The sequence below is a fragment of the Schistocerca gregaria genome, chromosome 6, assembly GCF_023897955.1.
Source record: "Schistocerca gregaria isolate iqSchGreg1 chromosome 6, iqSchGreg1.2, whole genome shotgun sequence".
NCBI classification, from domain to species: Eukaryota; Metazoa; Arthropoda; class Insecta; order Orthoptera; family Acrididae; genus Schistocerca; species Schistocerca gregaria.
Genome location: NC_064925.1, coordinates 211,418,999 through 211,436,981, shown reverse-complemented (window position 1 = coordinate 211,436,981; position 17,983 = coordinate 211,418,999). Strand labels below are relative to the sequence as shown.

Here is a 17,983-nt window from a genome sequence, read left to right as displayed (position 1 = left end):
CATTTTGATGAATGTGACAGTCTTCATCAGAAGATAATAAGTATTACACTAATTGAAATGCTGCACTATTTTAACACCATCACATGGCTTGAAACATTACAACTTTTCATTGATGGTGTGTGCTGGGAAACTATATATTCACATGCATAAGTGTCATCATCACAGCCATATGATGAGTATTTAATGTTGTTGACAACTCATGCATAAACAATATCGAAGCACTACACAAGTCACCACTAATAATAAAGAAACAAGTCCAGCTGTATACACTTCTTTCTGGATGTCATTCTCCACTTTACATGTAAAATGTACTACATATCAAATTTAGCAGTGCACCTCTGAAAAGTTTGAGAACATTCACTTGTGGATAAAAAACAACACTAATCATTTTAAAAAAAATCGTACAGAGTGATGACACTACTCAAAATACAAATTAGCTCTGAAGGATAATCAGAAGCCTCAATAAAATTTTTTGCAAAGTCTGCCAAAAGTAGCATATTGAGGAGAAAACCAATGTAAAGGAACTTGAAAGGAAAAGGAAGGTTAGAGCTCAACATCCCACTGATAACTAGGTCATTAGAGATGAGCAAAGGATTGAATGGGACAAGGATATGGAAGAAAACTAGCTTTGCTCTGTCCAAAGGAACAATTCCAGCATTCACAATATGTAAGTTATGGAAACCACAGAAAATTGAGATTGGCTCGTGGAGATTTGAACTCAATTCCTCTCAGATAAAAGTACAGTGATTGTAACACCTCACTCAGTAAGGATACTATAGTTTCACAGCCAGCAATGTAGACATTTGCTCACGTATCACATTTTTGACAAATTACGATTCATGAGGAATAGAGCACAAGACATTACCAGAGTATGTCTCAAAAACAAACCAAATCTTCTTTCTGTGAATCAAAATTTGTTTTGTCCTTTCCCTTTGCAGTGGATTACTTCCATATCTGCATGGTTACTCTATAATTCACACTTAAGTGTTTGGTTGAGGTTTTATAAAACACTTTGACTATTTCTCAACCATTCCACTCTCAAATAGGATGTCAGAAAAATGAAGTCCTAAATTTTTCAATGTGAGCTCCTATTTTATCATGGTAATAATTTCTCCCTGTGTTGGTGGAAATCAATAAAATGTTTTCATTTGAAGGAAGAGATCAGTATTGAAATTTCATGAAAAGATCTCACCACAATGAAAAAAGACTTTGTATTAATGATTGACATCCCAACTTGCTTATCACATCTTTGACACTCTCTCCCCTATTTAATACAAAACAAGCTGCCATTCTTTGAACTTTTTCAATGTCCTCTGTCAATTCTATCTGGTAAGGAGCTGATACTGTGCACTAATACTAAGGAAGCAGATGGACAAGTGTATTGTGGGCAGTCTCTTTAGAAGATTTGTTGCACCTTGAAAGTGTTCTGCCAATAAAACACAATCTTTTGTTCACTTTCCTCACAACATTTACTATTTGATGGTTCCATTTTAAGTTGTTCATAGTTGCAATCCCTAGGTTTTTAGTTGAAATGGCAGCCTTTAATTTTGTATCATTTATCATGTAATTGGAATTTTGTGGATTCCCTTTACTACTGATGTGGAGGATCTCACACTTTTTATTGTTCATGGTCAATTACCAATTTTCACACAATGCAGATACATTATCTAATTTTTTCATAAGTATTTTTTATCTTTTGGTGGCTTTACTAGAAGGCATGCAGTCAAATTAAGTCAGTTGATGCTGAGAGAATTAGACTAGGAAATGAGACACTTAAAGTAGTAAAGGAGTTTCACTATTTGGGGAGCAAAATAACTAATGATGGTCAAAGTAGAGAAGATATAAAATAAAATGTAGACTGGCAATGGCAAGGAAAGGGTTTCTGAAGGAGAAATTTATTAAAATCGAGTATAGATTTAAGTGTCAGGAAGTCGTTTCTGAAAGTATTTGTATGGAGTGTAGCCATGTATGGAAGTGAAACATGGACGATAAATAGTTTGGACAAGAAGAGAATAGAAGCTTTCAAAATGCGGTGCTACAGAAGAATGCTGAAGATTAGATGCACAGATCACATAACTAATGAGGGGGTACTGAATGGAATTGGGGAGAAAAGGAGTTTGTGGCACAACTTGACAAGAAGAAGGGGCCGGTTGGTAGGACATGTTCTGAGGCATCAAGGGATCACAAATTCAGCCTTGGAGGGCACCGCGGAGGGTAAAAATCATAGAGGGAGACCAAGAGACGAATACACTAAGCAGATTCAGAAGGATGCAGGTTGCAGTAAGTACTGGGAGATGAAGAAGCTTGCACAGTATAGGGTAGCATGGAGAGCTGCATCAAACCAGTCTCAGAACTGAAGAATACAACAACAACTAGATGGCAAAGAACTCAAGAGTGCTTAAACACTTATTCTATACGCCCACTCTACCTGTTTTATACATATCATGATACCAGTTTCATAAAATTAATAATTACACCTGATGAATGTCCTATTATGTTGGCAGTTTTTTTTTTTTTTTTTATTAGAGAGGCCTAACTCCTTCTAAGCCATTACACACCAGCAATGAGTTCACACCACTTTCCACCAATGAAACAAATTTTGTTGATTCCCATGTCATACTGTGACATGAAAAATGAATACATGTCTTGCTTTATATATTCCTAGGAACTCATATGAGGAAGTAAATAAGTAGTTGGCTTTAAAATTTAAATTTCTCTGACTATATTTTCCAGGTAACCTTTTTCAATTGCTGCTATATGCTGTTTCCCCTTGATGAACCCAACTTCCACTCCTGGTAATAGTTTGTGTAGGTGCCTATATGATTTGGGTTTTGTGTTAAACTGCCTGGTTGATGAAGTTCATGTGATAGACAAAGGTGATGACATACCACATCTAAAAGGAGTATATGGAAAACAATGTACTGTTTGACTTTATACTTTGTGATGACATTGCTTTAGTGAGATGTGCATCTGCAGTGTTTTGTGTGGGACAGTTTATCCCTGCAAAAGAGAAAATTACTGATTTAAATTCTCACATCAATTACAATTACTCAAATGTTGCAAAGTTGCTTTTACCAACACCTACTTCTCTTAAGCGAATGGTGTCTCCATCTTCTGGGTAGACAAAGGAAGGTTTATGGTTATTTACATCTTTAACACAAAAGGTGTAGGTGATATTGCCAGTCAGAGGTGGTGACCCAAGATCATCTGCCTGAAAGAAAGGAAAAAAAGTAGCATTTAATAATAATATGTCATGTTGTTAACATTGCACTAAGGAATAATTATTTATGTGATGGCTCCATGCAAATAAAATGTAAATAAATATAAAGGTGTGCAGAATGAGTAATAACTAACTTTCATAGCACTTTACACAAGTTACTGACAGTGGTCATTACATTACATTAATAATATTTCATGGATCCATAAAAAAGTGGATAACAGGTTGTTATAAAAGCCAAAGACATAAATCTGATTTAAGTGCAACACACTAGAATGATGTAAAATGTATGAACAAGTAGAATATTAGAGTGCTAGCAGGAATTATATTACAGAAAAATACATTAGCCTTCAGAAATCCTTTAATAAATTCCTAAATTCCTAACTTCCGTTATATATGCTGTAAATGATTAATGGAAAATCTCATATAAAGATGTGAAACAAATACTAACAAAGAGATAGAGGGGCTGGCCAGTACTTACCTCAGCTCAGTACAGCCGATACATACACAAAAAACAGAACAGAACGTATCTCAGCTGTGGTAGACCAACACCTCCAACCTATCACCCGCAGACTCCCATCCTACATCAAAGACACAAACCACTTCCTAGAACGCCTCAAATCTATCCCCACTCCTCTCCCACCTGAAACCTTTCTTGTCACTATAGATGATACATCCCTTTACACAAACATCCCACATACCCATGGTCTCTCTGCCCTTGAGCACTACCTCTCCCAACGCCCACCCGAAGATCTTCCAAAAACCTCGTTCCTTATCATACTTACCAACTTCATCCTCACCCATAATTATTTTACTTTTGAAGGCCAAACCTACAAACAAATCAGGGGAATGGCCATGGGAACCAGGATGGCTCTGTCCTGTGCCAACCTCGTCATGGGCCGTATGGAGGAGGCTTTCCTGAAGACCCAACAACTGCTTCCCCTGGCCTGGTATAGGTTTATAGACAACATCTTTGTGGTCTGGACTCATGGTGAAGAAACACTCCTTAATTTCCTCCATAACCTCAACTCCTTTTCGAATCTGAATTTCACCTGGTCCTTCTCCAAAACCCAAGCCACCTTCCTGGATGTTGACCTTCATCTTGTTGAAGCCCACATCCACACACCTGTCCATATCAAACCCACAAACAAACAACAGTACCTTCACTTTGATAGCTGCCATCCATTACACATCAAACGCTCCCTTCCCTACCTTATTCATGGCAAACGTATATGCTCCAGTGTCGAATCAATCAACAATTACACCAATAACCTGACCAGTGCTTTCCTCTCCCTTGTTCAGAAACAGATCTCCCGAGCAATACATTCCTCCCCATCCAACAACAATGTTCCTACCCCCAGACCACACAGAAGCATCCCCCTCGTCACCCAATATTATCCTGGCCTTGAATACATCAACAAATAACTCAGCCAGGGATATGACTTTCTCAAGTCAACCCCTGAAATGAGACGATCCCTTGACAAACTTCTCCCCACACCACCCAGAGTTGCCTTTCGTCGCCCCCCTAACCTCCATAACATCCCTGTTAAACCCTACAATATTTTCAGGCTACCTTCTCTACCCAGCGATTCCTACCCTTGTAACCGACCCCGCGGCAAAACCTGCCCCATGCATCCCCCCACAACTACCTACTCCAGCCCCGCTACTGGTAAAACATACACAATTCAAAGCAGGGCCACACGTGAAACTACACATGTCATTTATCAGCTGACATGCCTGCACTGCACAGCCTTTTTACATCGGTATGACAACAACTAAACTGGCTGAGCACATGAACGGACAAAGACAAACTGTCTGCCTAGGAGATGTCCAATACCCAGTAGCGGAGCATGCCCTCCAGCATAATTCTAGGGACCTAGGAACCTGCTACACCTTATGTGCCATTTGGCTTCTCCCACCCAACACCAGTCCCTCTGAACTGCGGAGATGGGAACTTGCACTCCAACACATCCTTTCATCCCGCCATCCCCCTGGACTGAACCTACGTTAAACAACCTCACTCCCATTTACTCTTCAGTCTTCTCCTCATTACCTTTCCTCTTTAGCCATTCACACATCTTTTCATCCTACATAGTTGTGTTTATCTTTATACTATATACCTCTTTACTTCTGTATGCATCCTCTTTCATTTGAAGCTGGCACAGTACTTACAGTAGAATATCTTTGGCTTCCCTCTGACAACCATACCTCCATCCTTGCTACCCTCCCTGTTTTCCTTTCCCTGTTGCTTCATAACCTGGATTGTGAGTAACTGAATCCACTTTCCCTGTGCTGTTTGCCAGTAAGTTCTTCACCTTGGGAAACAAGTGGGAGTTGCTTGGTGCAAGATCAGGGCTGTAGGGCAGATGAGATAAAATTTCCCATTTGAATGAATGAAGGAGTTCTTTAGTGTGGTTTGCCATGTGAGCTCAGGCATTGTTGCGCAAAAACAAAATTTTGGACATCAGCTTTCTTGGTGTTTGTTTTGAGCTGCTCTTCTGAGGCTGTGCAGCGTTTGACAGTACCAGGCAGAATTTATGGTTGCTTGCCTATCCCAAAATACTGTCGCCATCAACTTCCTTGCTGACAAGGTTTGCAAACATTTTGCTGGTTTTTGGGGGACCTTGTGTGCCCCTGCTTCATGGACTGTAATTTTGTCTCACAATTGACATGTTTCACCCAAGTCTCATCACCGGTTATGATCTGATCCAGTAATGAATCACCATGTTTGTGGTAGGCCTCCAGAAAAGTCAATGTTGCCCCATTTTCCTGTTCAAAGTCCATTAAAGTTGTGGAAAAGAAACCAAAAGCTCCATTATTGTCAAGCTATGGATTTCATGAATCATTTCACCAACTTTAGCGACAAGTTCATCAGTCACAATTCTCGAGCAACCACTCTTCTCTTCATCATTAATGTTGGTTTGGAAATTTTTAAAGTGAATGCATCATTTCTGGATGGAACATTCACTCATTACGTTGTTTCTGTACACTTTGCACAGTTCACAATGATAAATTTCTATGGGTTTTGGGTTTTTTGCCAACAAAAACAAGATCACAGAGTGCACCTCACAACCGGCGGGATTTTTGATTGCAGAGCACATTTCAAATGTGAATATTAGAAAAACAGATTCAAGGAAACATTCCCGCTGTTACGGATGGATGCCAACTGAACTGCCGAGGACACACATACCAAAATATACATGATTGTCACGTGCCTTGTGGAATCAGATGGAAACATTCCCTATTTTCTAAATAGCGATAGTAAATAAAGACCTGTTGATTAGAATGAATGCAAAACTTAGTAAAAAATAAGGTTTAATGATAAATGAAGCTAAGACAAAGTGATGAACAGTAGTAGTAACCAATAGAAGTATTGTATAAACATTCTCAAACTGCTTGCTTTGTCAATTCAGGACAAAACCTCAAGCTTTCAGTGATTGTCTTCATCAGAAGTAACTGATTGTTTAAAGTACTGCTGTGGTGGCCTAATATAGCCAATAGTCGGCGTCTGATTGGTCAGTAATTATGCATTGCTTTTGTAGTTGGTGTCAATGTCTGTACTGTTTATTATTATTATTCTCAAGTTAGAAACAAACAGGTAATGATGGTGCCAACACTCCAATATTAGTGTCCATATTGCAGTGAATCTCTCTGTCTCTTCTCTTCATTGATAGCTGGCTTCCATATACTGCTAAGATTATATTCACTGTCCTGGTTGAAGTTCTTCTTGTACATTCTTAGTTCTACAGCCTCTTTAACTAAAGAGTCCCAGTATGTAGGAGCCTAGGACAAAACTTCTGTTCTGTCAAAAAGTATTTTGTGTTTGTTTATGAAGCTGTGCTCAGTAACTGCAGATTTCTCTAGTTTTTGACTTTTTTTGTGTGCCACTGACATTCTGCACAGCAGTTGGAAATGGTGGGTATGAACTGACCAATGTAACTGCTTCCACACTCACAAGGGATGTTTTAAGTCCCAGGAATCCTCAGGTTGAGACTGTCCTTAATAAGGCATAACATTTCCTTTATCTTCTTAGCAAGTCAGAAAAAAAGGTCTTATATCACATCTTCCCGGGACTCTGCCTATTTTACTTTATGTAGCACACAGAAAGGAAGAAATACAATTGCTCATCATGCAAATGATCAGCATTTTTCACATTTCTTCTTCATGGAGAACACTTACTCCATACCATGTGAATCATAGCCATTCTTTTGGAACATGTACTTCAGATGATTAATCTCAGAATCCAAGTGGTTCTCAAGAAATGCAGTTTTTGGTCTGTGTACTATTGTATTTAAAACTGCTCCCTTATGGACTGGACTATGAAAATTCAGGGTACTAAGATATAAAACAGTGTGTGTAGCTTTGCAGTACACTGAGTGGCCAATACCTCCATTTGACTTTTGTTGTAACAAAACTTCTAAAAATGGTAGCCTTCTTTCTTTCTCTGTCTTGACTGTGAACTGGAGTTTTGGTGCATTCTGTTCATATGTTCAAGGAAGTGCTCAAGAGCTTCTAAGCCTAGTGACTAGACCATACATGTGTTGTCACTATAATGATAACATGAAGATGGATGAAGGGGAGCCAAATTTAATGTGTATTTCTCAAAATATTTTATAAAAAAGTAGGTCACTGCTGGAGACAATGGAGAACTCATAGCCATTCTGTCCATCATTTCGTAAAATTTACCGGCATACAGGAAGTAGGTTGTTGTCATATAATGTTGGAACAACATTATTGTTTCATAAGGAAAATGCTCTGCCAACAGTTTCAGTGTGTCCGCCACAGGAAGTTTTGTAAATAGTGAGAGCTTCAGGCTGACTACAATATTGTTTGGGATAGTACTAATCTGTTTAATTTTCGCAATGAACATCTGAGAGCTTCTGAAGTGATGTTCACAATGGCCAACTATCAGACTCATTAACTTAATTAAATATTAGGTTAATTTGTAGGTAGGAGAATCAATAGTGTTAACAGTTGGTCTCAGTGGAATACCTTCTTTTTTGGACTTTAGGTGATTCCTAAAGCCTGAAAGGTGTAGGAGCTCAGGCTCTAAGGTATTTCATGATATCCTCTGGTAGACCATAGTTCTTCAGGAGCTCCACTGTTTCTCTGCTTTATGACAGAGTAGTGTCCCATTTTAGGAATTTTTACATGCTATCCTAGACAACTGTGACACTTTTCTGTGATATTCAAAAGTATTAAGAACAACCATGGCATTTCTCTTGCCAGCCAGAAGTACCACAAGATCATCATCTTTTTGCAGCGCACAGAAACACTCTACTTTTGCTCTGCTGAGCTTAGATCTTGGTAGTCTGGCTGAGGCAAAAATGCAACTGATAGTACGTCTTGCCTTGATGCACACTGTTTTATATTTTAGTGCCCAGTGTTTTCATCATGCAGTGCAGAAGACAGCAGTTTTAAATACATTGGTGCACAGAGCAAATACTCTTTCCGATGAGGACCACTTGAATTCTGAAATTAATCATCTGAAGTACATGTTCCAAAAAAATGGCTAGGGTTCAAGTGATATGGAGCCAGCATTCTGTGTGAAAAGGATATATGAAAATGATCAGCATTTACATGATGAGCAATTGTATTTCTGCCTTTCTGTGTGAGACATCCAGTAAAATAGGCAGAGTCCTGGGAAGATGAGATATAAGACCTATTTTCTGACCTCCTAAGAAGATAAAAGAGATGCTATGCCCTGTGAAGGACAATCTGGGCCACAGAACTCCTGGGATTTATAACACCCCTGGTGAGTGTGAATGCAATTAAATTGGTCAGTCCATCCATACTAATTCCAATTGCTGTTCAGAATTTCAGTGACACATTAAAAATCAAGAACTGGAGAAACATGCAGTTGCTGCATACGACCTCGTTTTACAAAACAAAAGTTTTGTCTCAGGCTCCTGCATACTGGGATTCTCTAATTAAAGAGGCTCTGGAAATAAGAAGGTGTAAGAAGAACTTCAAACATGACGGCAGATATAATCTTAGCAGTGTATGGAAGCAAGTTCTTGATGCAGAGAAGCAGAGTTCTTCATCACAATGTTGACGCTACTATGGGAGTCGTGGAACATCCAGCACAGACTCAGACACCATCTATGACAGCATTATGTAATTATGCACCAATCAGAAGCTGTCTATGAGGTACACCATGTGGTCAAAAGCATCCGGACACCTGGGTGAAAATGACTTACAAGTTCATGGCGCCCACCATCGCTAATGCTAGAATTCAGTGTGGTGTTGGCACCCTCTTAGCCTTGATGACAGTTTCCACTCTCACAGGCATATGTTCAGTCATGTGCTGGAAGGTTTCTTGGGTAATGGCAGCCCATTCTTCACGGAGTGCTGCACTGAGGAGAGGTATCTATGTTGGTCGGTGAGGCCTGGCACGAAGTCGTCATTCCAAACATCCCAAAAGCATTCCATAAGATTCAGATCAGCTCTTTGTGCAGACCTGTCCATTACAGGGATGTTATCATCACGTAACAGCTCTGGCACACGCCATGCATTATGAACAGTGCTCAATCGTGTTGAAAGATGCAATCGCAGTCCCCAAATTGCTCTTCAAAAATGGGAAGGAAGAAGGTGCTTAAAATATCAATGTAGGCCTGTTCTGTGATAGTTTCATGCAAAACAACAATGGGTGCAATCCCCTCTGTGAAAAACATGACCACACCATAACACCACCACCTTAGAATTTTACACATGCTAGCAGATGATGCTCAGCGGTCATTTTCCATATCCACACCCTGCCATTGGATCGCCACACTGTGTATCATGATTTGTCACTCCACACAATGTTTTCCACTGTTTTATTGTACAATGTTTATGAGCCTTACACCAAGCGAGTCGTTGTTTGGCATTTACCAGCGTGATGTGTGGCTTATGAGCAGCTGCTCGACCATAAAATCCAAGTTTTATCACCTCCCACCTAACTGTCATAGTACTTACAGTGGATCCTGATGCAGTTTGGAATGTCTGTGAGATGATCTGGACATATGCCTGCCTATTAGACATTACAACCCTTTTCAACTGTCGGCGGTCTCTGTCAGTCAAAAGATAAGGCTGGCCTGTACACACTTTTGTGTTATACATGTCCATTCATGTTTCCACTTCACTATCACATCAGAAACCGTGGGCCTAGGATGTTTAGGAGTGTGGAAATCTCACATACAGATGCATGACACAAGTGACACTCAATCACCTGAGCAGGTTTGAAGTCCATGAGTTCTGCGGAGTGCCCCATTCTGCTCTGTCACGGTGTCTAATGACTACTGAGGTCGGTGATATGGAGCACTTGGCAGTAGGTGGTAGCACAATGCATCTATATATTTGTGATCACATTGCGTACGTAAGGCCACTGCAGCAGCAGCTTACACAGTCATTTGTTCCTGATGAAGACAATTGAGGTTTTTGAATAAACTGAGTTGGCAAGAAATCTGAGAATATTTTATAGAATAATGCCATCATGAAAGACTTCATTCTCAATCAATGTACTGATGTCATAAGAAAAAACACAAACAATATGTAACACTCACCAGCAGTTACCTATGCTTCAATAAACTTACCTTGAATAACACCTCATACTCGCCCCACAAGTCTAAGAGGTCAACAGCAGCTGACACTACTCCAGAGGGCCCATCAACAGTGAAAAGTGCTGGTTCTTCCCCTGTACTTATATCTGTGATGGATATGATGGAGTAGGATACAGTTCCATTTTCCCCGGCATCAGTATCTAATGCTTTTACTTCTCCAATATTTTGACCCTATGAAGAAATCAGAGCACACATTGGGTGTAAAATTAAATTACATTATTTTTACAAGATTTCTGAAAATTTTTCTGAGCTGGTTTTACACTATCTCACACTGTGAAATTACTGATAACATGTATAAGTCAACACTGTACGAAAAGATAAATTGCTGTTTACCATAAAGGTGACATGTTAAGTTGCAGGCAGACAGAGTTAAAAGACACTACACATGAGGTTTCAGCCACAGCCTTCATCAGAAAAGGTTAGAGAAACACACACCATTCATTCGCACAAGCAAACACACCTCACGTGCGCATGACCGTCAACTCTGGCAGCTTGGGCTGCGGAAGTCAGTTTGTTGTAATATTAAATGATAAGTTTAAGTTTTCCGAATATCTTTCAAGCAGAGATAAATTACTATCTCACAGTGAAAGAAAAATAATTTTTACAAAAAATGCAGGCTCCAAATTGAGCCTGTTTCTTGTCATTTAGCATATGATGGAAAATAACCAGTTTCTCATGCATTTGTAAATTGATGTAATTTAGACTATATCAGCAGATTGTAAATGATATGTAGGAAATGCAGTTCATTTGTTTGTTATTGTCTCAGATGCCTGAGCTTATGACTTGTTCTGCAAATATACACTTGCAAGCTGGTGAGCCACTATAAATACTAACTTAAAATTCACAGACACTTAAGAGAATAAAAGCAATCATAAAATCACTGACTACCCAGGAATATGAGTGAGGTGTTACCTGATTTAAAATGTATTAAAAATTCTTAATATGCTATGTTTTGGGAGAATAAGTAATGTACATGAAGCTAGTGCTGTCAGCATTATTGATTGTGGTATACATGATTTCAATAAAGAGAAATAATTGCCAATTCTGCCTCACATATCTATTGCTTGTTTCCTGTTGCAAGATGAGACCATCTTTATTGGAAAGCATATAATATTTTTCTGATGATTATTGTAAGTTGGTCTGTTAATGAGCTGGACAACACCATCTTGTGCTGATGTTAGGAAAAAATACGTCAAACCATTATGACACAGTATGGGAGCAACTAGGTATTACATGACATCTGTAAGCTGCTTTATGTGAAAAAATGTATTCCCATTCCATTTGCCACTGAGATGTTGTGGGAGACATACGTCTTCACCAAGTGTTCCCTGAAGCTGGATGCCTGATTTACCAGGCCCCATATTTATGTGTGGGTGATGCCTGCAGTTTCATCTGCAGGTACCACCAAGGTATAATAAATCTGGAACCCAGTCAGCCAACAGCCAGTCTAACCTGTTAAAGACATCTTTCTGGTGTCGAAATGTCACATTGGGAAAAGAACAGAGCACTGGCAGAACACCTGATGTCAATGAGATGAAAACGAGTCACTGTAAAAGTCTAAGAGATTATAATAAAGCACCTAATTCATAAGTAACAACGAAAATAATCAGTTATTGACAATTACTTACAAAATTATTTAATGAACAGATAAAAAATTTACTCACCAAGAGGCAGTAGAACACACACATAAAAGATAGTTGTAATTGGCAAGCTTTCAGAGCCAGTGGCTCCTTCTTCAGGCAGAAGGGTTGAAGGAGAAGGAAAAGGTGTGAAGGAAAAGGACTGGAGAAGTCTAGGAAAAGATGTAGATATCAGGAAGGTTACCCAGAACTGCGGGTGATGGTAGGCCTAAGTGACATGTGTCATTTCATGGGTTGCTCTCCCTTTAATAGTATATGTTTTGCCAGTTACAGGGCTGTTATAGGTGGTGGTAGGAGTGTGAATAGGGCAAGTCTTGCAGCAGGGATAGTCACAATGGTAGGAGACACAGGGTAGCGAGATGGGTGTAAAATGTACATAGGATCTGACAAGAATATTGCAGAGATTTGGAGGGCAACGGAAAGCTATTCTCAGTGTAACTAAACTAACTCCTCCAGAATAGGCCATGAAGGTCCAACGGAACTCATCAGCTGTCATGTCATCCTCAGCTCATAGGCGTCACTGGATGTGGATATGGAGGGGAATTTGCTCAGCACCTCACTCTCCTGGCCATATGTCAGTTTCCGAGACTGGAATTGCTACTTTTCAATCAAATAGCTCCTCAGTTTTCTTCACAAGGGCTGAGTGCATCTCACATGCCAACAGCACTCAGCAGACTGGATAGTTACCCGTCCAAGTGCTAACCCAGCCTAACAGCGCTTAACTTTGGTGATATGACAGGAACTGGTGTTACCACTGTGGCAAGACCATTGGCCCATTCTAGGTGTGGTGGGCAAAATTTCAGACAGAATGGATCTCATTTCAAGGCATGAATTTAGGAAGTCATGGCCCTGTCAAAGTAGCTGATTAACACATTCCAGACCAGGATAATACTGAGTCACCAATGGTGTGCTCCGAAGCTGTTTTGTGCAGTGATCAGCAGTACCAGGATTGTATGTGATGAGCCAGGAATTCTGCTTTTTAACTAGGGTGGTGGGGTAACTACATGCAGTGAAGGCTGAGTTGAGAACAGTGGTGTATTGCTGTAAAGAGTCTGCATCCAAACAAATGCATTTGCCTTGGATGCCAAGGCTGTATGTGAGGGAACATTTGAAGTGGGAAGGATGGCACCTGTCAAAATGTAAGTACTGTTGTTTGTTGGTAGGTTTAATGTGGTTGGAAGTGTGTAGTTGGCCTTCAGTGAGGACGAGATCAGCATCAAGGAAAGAGGCATGGGATTTGGAATAGGACCATGTGGGATTTAATTGGGAGCAGGTATGCCAGGAATTTTATCAGGTCAGTCTCACAATGAGTCTATAGGGTAAAGATGTCATCAATATATCTAAACCAAACAAGGGACTGAAGACTTATGGATCCCAGGAAAGTCGCCTCCAAGCGACCCATTAAAAGGTTGGCATAGGAAGGAGCCACCCTGGTTCCCTGGTTCCCAGGCAATCCCAAGAAAATTACCGAACTATCAGTTTCATAAGTCACAGCTGCAACATACTAACACGAATTCTTTACAGACGAATGGAAAAACTAGTAGAAGCCGACCTCGGGGAAGATCAGTTTGGATTCCGTAGAAATGTTGGAACACGTGAGGCAATACTGACTCTACGACTTATCTTAGAAGAAAGATTAAGGAAAGGCAAACCTACGTTTCTAGCATTTGTAGACTTAGAGAAAGCTTTTGACAATGTTGACTGGAATACTCTCTTTCAAATTCTGAAGGTGGCAGGGGTAAAATACAGTGAGCGAAAGACTATTTACAATTTGTACAGAAACCAGATGGCAGTTATAAGAGTCGAGGGGCATGATAGGGAAGCAGCGATTGGGAAGGGAGTGAGACAGGGTTGTAGTCTCTCCCCCATGTTATTCAATCTGTATATTGGGCAAGCAGTAAAGGAAACAAACGAAAAATTTGGAGTAGGTATTAAAATTCATGGAGACGAAGTAAAAACTTTGAGGTTCGCCGATGACATCGTAATTCTGTCAGAGACAGCAAAGGACTTGGAAGAGCAGTTGAACGGAATGGATAGTGTCTTGAAAGGAGGATACAAAATGAACATCAACAAAAGCAAAACGAGGATAATTGAATGTAGTCGAATTAAGTCGGGTGATGCTGAAGGAATTAGATTAGGAAATGAGACACTTAAGGTGGTAAAGGAGTTTTTCTATTTGGGGAGCAAAATAACTGTGATGGTCGAAGTAGAGAGGATATAAAATGTAGACTGGCAAAGGCAAGGAAAGCGTTTCTGAAGAAGAGAAATTTGTTAACATCGAGTATAGATTTAAGTGTCAGGAAGTCATTTCTGAAAGTATTTGTATGGAGTGTAGCCATGTATGGAAGTGAAACATGGACGATAAATAGTTTGGACAAGAAGAAAATAGAAGCTTTCGAAATGTGGTGCTACAGAAGAATGCTGAAGATTAAATGAGTAGATCACATAACTAATGAGGAAGTATTGAATAGGATTGGGGAGAAGAGAAGTTTGTGGCACAACTTGACCAGAAGGAGGGATCGGTTGGTGGGACATGTTCTGAGGCATCAAGGGATCACCAATTTAGTATTGGAGGGCAGCGTGGAGGGTAAAAATCGTAGAGGGAGACCAAGAGATGAATACAGTAAGCAGATTCAAAAGGATGTAGGTTGCAGTAAGTACTGGGAGATGAAGAAGCTTGCACAGGATAGAGTAGCATGGAGAGCTGCATCAAACCAGTCTCAGGAGTGAAGACCACAACAACAACAACAAGAACAACAACAACATTTGACTTAAGCGTGGAAGCGAAAAAAAGTTGAAGAAAGGTTTGAAATTGGAAGACGCTAAGTGTTCCCCTTATCGAACACTGGGTGAATATGGTCTGGATAATTTGCGCTATATTTCGCGCATCTAAATATTAATGACGTCTTATTTCCTGAACTAATTGTTGTAGAATGATATAATTTTGCAGGTACAACAGTAGTATAGGTAGATACAGTCTGCAAAGTGTGTTGCGAATAGAGTTAGTAGCAAAGGAGTAGTAAATTAAAATATCTTGCGTGATTGAAATTTTACTGCGTGCCATTTCAATCAAAAGATTGTTTTGCACGCATCTATATGTGTACGTCAACATATTTCTTGCACTATGTGTTGGACAATGATATAGGTTTGGCGTTACATTTAGTAGTACATTGGATACTGTCTGCAAACTGCACTGCTAATAGAGTCGGTAGCAAAGAAATACTGAATTAGAACGTCTTGTCCACTGCTGAAGTTTTACTGCATGATAAGCGAAAATGAAGTAAGAAATGAACTTTTGTCCTTTCATCACTTTATGAGTGTGTCAGCGAGGAAAAGTATCGTAAAGTTTTTAAATTTTGTGTAAAGTTTGTTGACAGTTGCGAAATATTCTCATTCTCAAACAGAAAGCCCGGATATTTACTTTCCGTCATTTACGCTGCCTCAGGACCGACACATGAAGAAACAAGCAACTTGGTGCTATCTGTAATACTTGTCTGATTCTGTTAAACCTTTGACGTAAGATTATACCTCTTGATGATTTTTTAATTCGGTCGATAATATGCGAAATACTGAAAATCAAATTTTGTTGCTCCTGGAAGACGATAGTTAGGTAACTGGTGCTGGGTTCCGGGTTAGCGGTTTAGTAATATAGATGGCGCTATTTAATACAGATACTGTAAACGGTGAGTATATTACGTTAACTATTCGTGACTCTAAGCATTAAAACATTTACCTTCAACACCTCCTCAGTGATTTCACCCATGTCCGATACGAAACATCCATCCACCATGACTTCATCAGGTGATAAGAATTCTGGTGCGTTATCGTTGATGTCTTCTAGGGTCACAATTATTGTTGTCGAGTTGGAGTTGGAGTCTCCTGCAATGCACAGCGGAAAGGTTAGCAGTAAACCTCGTTTCAGGCAAATAACTTACAATAGGCACATTTAATTCTTAATTGGCCTTTTTACGTTACTGTTTATGGCACCTGAATTCATCCTGATACATAATTCTCATTTAGGTTTCTACGGTTGTCTTTTGAGACGCTAAAAGAATACGGTAACACGAACTAAATATTAATATCTCTTCAGGAAAAGTCTGCTTATGGCAACTGACAGAATGTTTCTCAGCAGATACACGTTGTGGAAGGCCTTACACAGTGGCATCCGTTAGTCAGAAAACGAATGTCTTATTACTAGTGCAAAGAGCAACACATCATAGCGCTTGCGCTTTGAAAGAGGTACCCGTTAGTCTGAAATACAAAGTGGTGTTCAAGAAATCCAGAAATGTGTAATTTATGCACAAATCGTTACGAGTACACTGACAACGGTTTGGTGTCTCCCCAAGCATCCATCTTGATCAGTGTGGTAAAAGGCTGCGACCCGAGACATTTGATTAAGTGTTGGTGAGTACATGTCCACAGTCGTGTTTCCGTGCGCTTGCGGTTTTGCGCTGGTTGACTTGAAATAGTAGAGTGCCTGTATAAAGTTGTGAAAAAAGTGGTGCAGAAATGCATGAAATTTTCAAGAAGGCTTTCGGTCAGACGCAGGCGTACGACAGGTATAAGCGTCTCAAACACAGCCGAATATCGACTAATAATGATGACCTTTCAGATCGGCAATCAGCTGGAATGACTCTAGAAAACGTTCAGAAGATAATTCTCGAAGATTGTAGACAGACTATCTAGGACCTGTGAAGCATCTAGGGAATAAGTTATGGTGCATGTGAACGTATGATGTCAAAAGAATTGAACACGTGATGGACTGTTAAGATTGTGGCGAAACTGCTTCAGGACGATCGAAAATAAGATAGCATGGAAGGCTGCAGGTCCTTTCAAATGGTGTCATTGGCTAAGAATGTTGGGTTTATGATCCTGAAACTAAGGTGCAATCATGACAGTGGTACACTAGTTTTTTAAATAAGCCACAAAACTCCGACAAGAGTAACACTAAGACCTTGTTGATAAAGAATTCATCGTCATCCCCCTCCTCCCACCCCCTCCCCTGATTAGATGGATCGATAAAGAGTTCTGTCGCGATGTTCTAAGGCCTTTTTGAGCAGGACATGAGGAGAAAACGTCTACAGAAGTGGCGTGCGAACTACTGGATTCTCCACCACGATAATGCACGATTGCATACGGCCTGCATTATTCAACAAATTTTGACGGTAAACAGGATGACCTCTGTTCACCAGACTTATCTCCGTGTGAATTCTTGATCTTCCTGATTATGAAAGTTATGTCGAAATTCCCCTGGCCTCCCACGGGAGTTGTGGCTGTAATCCAAAGAACCATGACAGCCGCTGGCTACGTCAACACTATTGCAGACCAGCTGAGCCCCTTCTGTCCCCCGCAGGCTATAAAATCTTCCAACAGGATAACTGACAGTGTTAAAAGGCCAGAATCATGCTACAGTGATTTGAGGGGCGTATAGTGACATGACGTTGATGTCTTGATCACCAGCTACGCCTGATCTGAAATCGACGTAACACGTCTTGGATGCTTCCGGGCAACCAGCTACCAACAAC

At 40.1% G+C, this 17,983-nt stretch overlaps 1 protein-coding gene across 2 annotated transcripts in view; it reads right to left on the bottom strand.

Moving 5' to 3' along the window:
* Positions 1-17,983, bottom strand: part of LOC126278373 (cadherin-23-like) — a 520,639-nt gene that overhangs the window by 124,211 nt on the left and 378,445 nt on the right. For both annotated transcript variants that reach the window (XM_049978447.1, XM_049978446.1), the window contains exons 19-21: positions 16,192-16,337; positions 10,792-10,989; positions 3,086-3,211 (exon numbers count right to left, since the gene is read on the bottom strand). In XM_049978447.1, the coding sequence (XP_049834404.1) occupies positions 3,086-3,211; positions 10,792-10,989; positions 16,192-16,337 (470 nt within the window). The remainder of the gene's footprint in view (positions 1-3,085; positions 3,212-10,791; positions 10,990-16,191; positions 16,338-17,983) is intronic.